The sequence below is a fragment of the Bubalus kerabau genome, chromosome 1 (genome assembly GCF_029407905.1).
Source record: "Bubalus kerabau isolate K-KA32 ecotype Philippines breed swamp buffalo chromosome 1, PCC_UOA_SB_1v2, whole genome shotgun sequence".
Classification (NCBI taxonomy): Eukaryota; Metazoa; Chordata; class Mammalia; order Artiodactyla; family Bovidae; genus Bubalus; species Bubalus kerabau.
The window spans coordinates 199,616,758-199,623,617 of record NC_073624.1 but is presented as its reverse complement, the minus strand read 5'-3'; the positions used below and the strand labels follow the sequence as shown (position 1 = coordinate 199,623,617).

Sequence of the window (6,860 nt, the reverse complement as noted above, 5' to 3'; positions counted from 1 at the left end):
CTTCCAGTCCAGCGTTTCTCATGATGTACTCTGCATATAAGTTAAATAAACAGGGTGACAATATACAGCCTTGATGTACTCCTTTTCCTATTTGGAACCAGTCTTTATATTATACTCTTCAACCAATCTTGAAATTGTTTCTGGGGGTGGAGTCTGCTGTCATCAGTAGCCATTATTTTAAAATAAAAACAGGAATACTACTTCTTAGTCCTTTAAAGTCCTACTGTACATAACACTTCCTCACACGAAGCTTAAATGAGACATGGGATGTAATAACATCCCACGTGGTAACTGCTGTATCCCATTGGTTTTGTAAAGAAGAGTATTTAAATGCTTATATAAAACTTTGAAGAAAAATGTGTCTAGCAATATACCAAGAAAGGGATTAAAAAAAAAAATTTTTTTTTTTTAAATACTTTGTCTAGAATCTAGCGGGTAAGGCAGGTAAGTACATGGCACAGTGTGATACAGTCACAGAGGCTAAGGGGAACCTACAAGCTGGGCTCTGAACCTGGGCAGCGTGGAGCCCACAGAGCTATTTGTCACATCTAGAGGTGTTGGCCAGTGGAAGAAAAGAGGAGGGCTGGTCTTCACAGGGCCCAGCCTATGGGGTTCTGAGGGGCAGACACAACCTGGAGCTGCAAGTGTGTGGGTGAGGGCTTCATCTGAGGTTAAGGTCCACATCAGACAAGTTCTTAAAGCAAAAGGCCTGATTAGTCCTCTTTTCCATGACTAAGGTCTCATCATAAACTTAGGAGTTTCAAGCTGAAAGGCCCCCCCTGGCCTCAAGAGCAAACTAGGCAGAGCCATTTACCTGCAGCCCAAGAAGCTCTCTGTACAACTCACCTTCAAGTTTCTATTCTGCTCCCTGCTCTAACCTAAGAAAGAAACTCATGGTTTGCAAAGGTATCCTGATAACCACATTGCTCAACTGGAGCACTTTTATCTTTCAGGTACTTTCAGGTAATTAGCTTCTGGCCCGAGGGGCACATTCCAGCCCTTGCCTTTCTTTTTTTTTTTTTTTTTCTTTTTCTTCTTTTTTCTCTTATAGTTAAGAAAGTCTATACCGACAGCATTTTAGAACTGGAGCAAGAAGTCAGAATGTTTGTCTCCGTGAGCAGCCGATTTTCGGCCTCTGCATTCTGTGGTTCGACGGCTAACTCAGAACTAGACGCTGAATTCTGTGGTTCGACGGCTAACTCAGAACTAGACGCTGAATTCTGTGGTTCGACGGCTCAGAACTAGACGCTGACCCTGGCATCGAAGGGGAACAGTAAAGTCTGGGTAAAAGTAGTGCAGGGTTCGCTGCTGTTCATGCCAACCGAGAGTTAAAGCGAAAACTCAACCAACCAAAACAAAATCCAGAAGCTCCATGCTTTTCTGTTCCTTGTCTTGCGATCTGTTACGGGTGGTGGTTTGCCAACTGCAAATCCAGTGCCTGCTCGAGCCTCCAGGGCAGGGAGCGCCTGGGTGCGGCCCTGTCCCTGGCGCGGTGGCGCGCACACCCCTTTTCTGCAGACTCACAGGTTTCCAGGCCCCGCCTCCTCCGGGCCCAGCTGATCTCCGCCGCCCTTCGGGCCTGGAACCCAGGCGCCCGGAGAGAGCCCCAGGCCGCCCTGGGGGCGGCGGGCGGCGGCGGAGCCGGGACCGAGCTGCGCGGTCTCCTGATCCCGCCGGCTCGGGGAAGGGAGGCGGGGCGGCCAGGCCGGGGGCGGGGCGGCGGCCACGGCTGTGAGCCCGCCCCTCCTCGCCCTCCGCCGGCCGGCCGGCGCGACCATGGAGGTCTACATCCCGTCCTTTCGCTACGAGGAGAGTGACCTGGAGCGGGGGTACACGGTAGGTCCGGACAGGGCCCCGTGAGCCGGACCTGCGGCTGCCGAGCCCGGGAGGTGCCCCCGGCCGCCGCTGCCCCTGCGCGGGGTTGTGTGTATGTGGTGGGGGGGATTCCTTCGCTCCCCTCCCTCCTCTCCTCCCCTCCCCCGGCCCATTGGGACGGCTGCGCCCGGGCGCGGTTGTCAAGGAAACGGGCGCCCCCTCCCTGGCGCGGCGGCGGCGGCGGGCTCCCGGGGCGCCCCGGGTTGGTCCCTTCCCCCTCCCAGCCCCGCTCCCGGCCTCCGGGCTGCAGCGCCGGGAGTCGAGTCCTCGGACGCGGCGCTTGCTGTTCTCCCCGCCGCCCGCCCCCTGGAGCCCGGGATGGGCTGCACTGGTTCTGGCTCGGCTGCCCGCTCCGTCCAGACAAGTGGCTTTTGCGACGGGCTGATGCTGTTGGTTTCCAAGTTCGGTAGGGATTCATTCAGATGAAAAACATGCTCATTAAGAAAAATAATCATCTGTAGAATTTATTCGCCCAAGTGAACACATGTGTTGCTTTTAGATGAATTCCAAAGTTTTGTTTGTTTGCTGTTTCTAGTTCTGCAGTGCCTTGAAATGGCAAAGTCAGGTATTCACTGAGCACCTGTTCTATACCTAGGGGGACTGCGGTCTCAGGAATGAGAAACAGGATCCCCGCTTTCACTAGTGGAGGAGTGGCAGGGAGGAGTGGCGGGGAGGGCAGGGACCGTGCCTAGAGCCTCTGGGTGGTAAGTTCAGTATGGGAACAGTTGACTTCCCAGGGAACTTAGACATCTTCATCTAGACAGTCTTTGCTAGAGGGGGAAATGCCTCACCCTGGAGTTGACCTTGGACAATTTTATTTCCATTTAGAGAGTTGGTAGGCTTTGGAAGGACTTGCGTAGGGCACTATGAAGAATTTTTATTTTATTCACTTCTGATTCACTCGCTGAACTCCAGTGCATTAATTTGGCAGAGCAGTATTTTAATCTCAGTCTCCTCTAAAGATTGTTGGGTTTTGGTCATAGCTTATTTGGACCCATGTTTTTTCATAAGGAGGATTAATTCACCTTCTCAAAGGAGTTTTTAGAATTAAGAGTAATGATTGCAAAAAGAAAATTCAAGAAGTATGTGGGTTTCTAGAATTAGTAGACTGCTGGGTCCATGTACCCCCAAAACAAGTTCCCAAAGTCCCTTCCCTTGGTGGTGGGGTGGGGAGACTTCAACCAAGATAGAGCTGAGCTCCGTGGCCCTTATCTATATAAACACATGAGTTATGAATTTGATTAAAAATGTACCATATCTTATTTTTAAAGGGGGGAGGGGGATGAATTTGAATGTGAACCTATGTAGGCTTTTTCCTTAGGCCTAAACCCCTGGTCGTCTTTCATTCTTTCAGGTGTCTCACCCGTCCCTCCAGCCCCAGTCAGCATCATCAGTCATGGGAGGCCTTCCATCTTTAGGGCCTTCTTTAAGGATTTGGAGATAAAAAGGCTGCTGTCACAGCCCTTGGTCTCAGTAGTCCAAGCTAAAAGTTAATTACCTTCTCAAATAAGCACTTAAGTGAATCAGAATGATTGATTTTCTTCCATTAGAGGATCTGTGTTTTTAACCCAAGTTTTCATGTTTCTTTTTTTACTGGTGTTATGGCCAGCCATGTGCCAGACTCCAGGTTGTGGATTAAACTGATTTGGAAGGCACCTTTGTCTTGGTAAACTTGGTAGTTAGAAGATTGCTTCTGTGAGGAGAGCTTGTGTGCTTTTGAAAGTTTATTTAAAAAAACAATGACTTCCCTGGTGGCTCAGACGGTAAAGCATCTGCCTGCAATTCTGGAGACCCGGGTTCAGTCCCTGGGTGGAGAATATCTCCTGGAGAAGGCAATGGCAAACCACTCCAGTATTCTTGCCTGGAAAATACCACAGATGGAGGAATCTGCTGGCTACAGTCCATGGGGTCGCAAAGAGTCAGACATGACTGATCGAATTCACTTTTACTTCACTTTCAAAAAAACAATCCTAATGTATTTAGGTTGGTAGCAGTTTGTTACTTCTGCAAGTGATTTTTTTCCTTTGTGAGTTTGTGAAGCAGATACTTTGTATCCTTGGCATAACAGCTTTGTAATTGTTTGGAAGTTTATTCATTCAGCAGATATTAACTGAAGTGCCTACTGTGGGTCTCTATTCTGGATGCTAAGAAGTTAGCACCTTCTTACAAAAACCCAGAATTTAAAAGTTTAATCTCAGTTCTAATCTCAGTTTCCTAGGTAAAAATCATGTATGTGCGTGCGTGCTAGGTCGCTTCGGTCGTGTCCAACACAGACCCCATGGACTGTAACCCTCCAGGCTCCTCTATCCATGGGATTCTCCAGACAAGAATACTGGAGTGGGTTTGCATGTTTTCCCAACCCAGGGATTGAACCAGACTCTCTTACGTCTCCTACATGGGCAGGCAGGCTCTTTACCAGTAGCACCACCTCAGAAGTCTCCAAATAACATATATTTTACTGTAAAAGGTACATTTTTACTTTAGTGACTGTGCTTTAAATTTAAGAAATGTTAATTTGCAATCTAACAAGTTCGGTGATAGAACATTTTAAGTAGAGTATGATTTTCTCTCCTTACTTCTTGTCCCATGCTCTCAGAGATAAGGCATAGGGATAATTTCTTAGAGACTTTACTCCCTATGCTATGAAAACGTGTTTTTTTTTCTTTTTTAGAATAAACAGCAAGATTTCACTATAGCTGTCATCATATAACTTATAGATATCTTTTGGTGTCAATATGGACGGTATTGTATCTTTCTTAGTGATAGATAGCAAAGGGATATTTCACAGAAGGAATGTACCATAATTTGTTTACACAGATCTCTGCTGATGACCGTTGACATTTGCTTCTAATTTTTTAGCAACTGTGTCAAATATGTTGAAATAAGACATCCCTATACATGCCTTTTTATGCAAGCTACTGGGATTTCTGTAGAACCATAAATAGAAGGGGTACTTCTGGCCCTCTAAGTTTTTATCAGTATTGCTCAAGCCCTGTTATTCAAAAAACATATGCAAAGTTATGCTCTGTGTACAAAGTAATTTACCTTTAAAGAGTGAATGTTTGCCCTTTGATTATTTAAATATTTACTGTGGGCCTGCACTGTGTTCGTTAGGTGGGGAACTGAATGGTGGAAGGATCTTGTTCCTTCCTTGGGGACTCTCAGCCCATCCTGCAGGGGCCAGGTGGAGAAGAGTTAGGGTGCTAATGTCAGCTAGAGTCTTGAGGAAGAGAAGGAACTGGGCAGTTCTGCTCTGCCTTAGGGTGGTGTGCTGGGGGTGGGGGAAGGGTGCTCAGGAATGCTGACTTTTGAAATCTGATGAGGTTTTTGCTGGGATTGTGAATTCTAAAAAGAGGAAGTGCGGGGCAAAATTTCTTCACCCAGTGAGGGGGGGAAAAGGCATTTTAAACTCCCAGATTCACCAAAACAAATAGACAAACAAAAGCAACAACAAAAAGGACACTTCTACATCATTGTAGTTTACAAAGAAGCAGAAAAGGATATTGTAACAAAGTGCAGGTGAACCCTTCCCATCCCAGGCCCACCCTCCACTGTGTGTTTATTTAATATCTGTTCCCATTCTAGGCTATAAGCTTCTTGAGGCTAGGAGAGTGTCAGTCTTCTATGCTTATCCATGTTGTCCCGGGCTCATGCATATTGTCCAGGGTTTATCCATAGTGAAAATTCACTGTAAATAGTGAATGATTGAGTCTTCTGATAGAACAGTCAGTCACTGGAGAGAGGTCACTGGGCTTCAGTGATCCTGAGGTGTGAAACAGCTTCTCGAATTAGACCGGGCTGGTGCCAAGTGATTCCTGATGGAGAGAGGTGTGGAGGAGAGACCAGCTCACTAGCTTTGAGAACCATAAAGGGGTCTGGACTTCAGCTTCAGACCATGGGACGTCGCTGGAGTTTTAAGGAAGGAAGTAACATGACTAGCTTTGCATTTAGAAGGATGACCCTGGAGCATTAATCATGGAGGAGATGCTTGCAAAATGACCAAAAAGAAGAGGATGAAGGCTGAACTAAGGCAACTGGGCAGGGAGGGGGCGGGTCTTACAGGAATCCCCAGGGTCTAGTGACTAGATGTGAGGCATCAGGGTGACTCTTGCGAACAGGGGTGCCAGTGACCAGAAAAGAACTGGCACGCAGTCAGTTTCATTTGGGGGCCGGTTGGGCCTTTTTGTGGCCAATGAAGCTATTTTGTTCTGGAATTCAGGATAATTAGAGAGGTCAAGGCTAGAAATATGGCTCCAGGGGGTCTTTTAGCATCAAAGATGGAAAAAACCATATAAGTTGATGCTCTTCCCAGGAAACGCATGTAAAAGTGAGGAAGGAGGCAGGACTGAAGGTAAAGCCCTTCTCAGCACAGCAGCCAGAGCAACAAGGAAACCCAGGGGTGTGAGGCAGAAAGAGAAAGAAGAGTAGACACTTTACAAGGAACACAGTGTTGGATGCAACTCTCTGGCCTTTCCAGGAGAGAATGGAGCACAGTCCATTGGACATGAGAGTAAGCAGGTCCTGGGTGCCCATCCTATAGGCTAATATTGATATTTTCCATTTTCAGATACATGGTTAGTAAAAGCAAAATGGGCTTCCCTCATAGCTCAGTTGGTAAAGAATCTGCCTGCAATACAGGAGACCTGGGTTCAATTCCTGGGTTGGGAAGATCCCCTGGAGAAGGATATGGCAACCCACTCCAGTATTCTTGCCTGGAGAATCCCATGGACAGAGGAGCCTGGCGGGCTATAGTCCATGGTGTTGCGAGAGTCGGACATGGCCTAGCGACTAAAGAGAGAGACAGAAAAACAAAAGAAAACTAGAAAGACTATTCAGGGAACAACATAAAAGTCTGAATGTATTAGATTTCATTTTCCATAGCTGTAAAAATCAAGGCATTGAATTAAATTGATTTTCAAGTCTGTTTTAATTATATGTGTGTGATTCAGTGTGTTGTGCTTATACAAATATGTCTTTTTCTTGAG

The 6,860-nt window shown here is 46.9% G+C and overlaps 1 protein-coding gene across 7 annotated transcripts in view; it reads left to right on the top strand.

The window, feature by feature from the left end:
* The first annotated feature begins 1,342 nt into the window (after nt 1–1,342).
* SNX24 (sorting nexin 24) overlaps nt 1,343–6,860 on the top strand; it is a 171,107-nt gene continuing 165,589 nt past the window's right edge. The window contains exon 1 of one of the 7 annotated variants that reach the window (XM_055549691.1): nt 1,343–1,836. In XM_055549691.1, coding sequence (XP_055405666.1) covers nt 1,777–1,836 — 60 coding nt within the window. In that variant the 5' untranslated portion in view covers nt 1,343–1,776. The remainder of the gene's footprint in view (nt 1,837–6,860) is intronic. The other 6 variants (XM_055549708.1, XM_055549727.1, XM_055549645.1 and 3 more) reach the window with 6 other exon arrangements.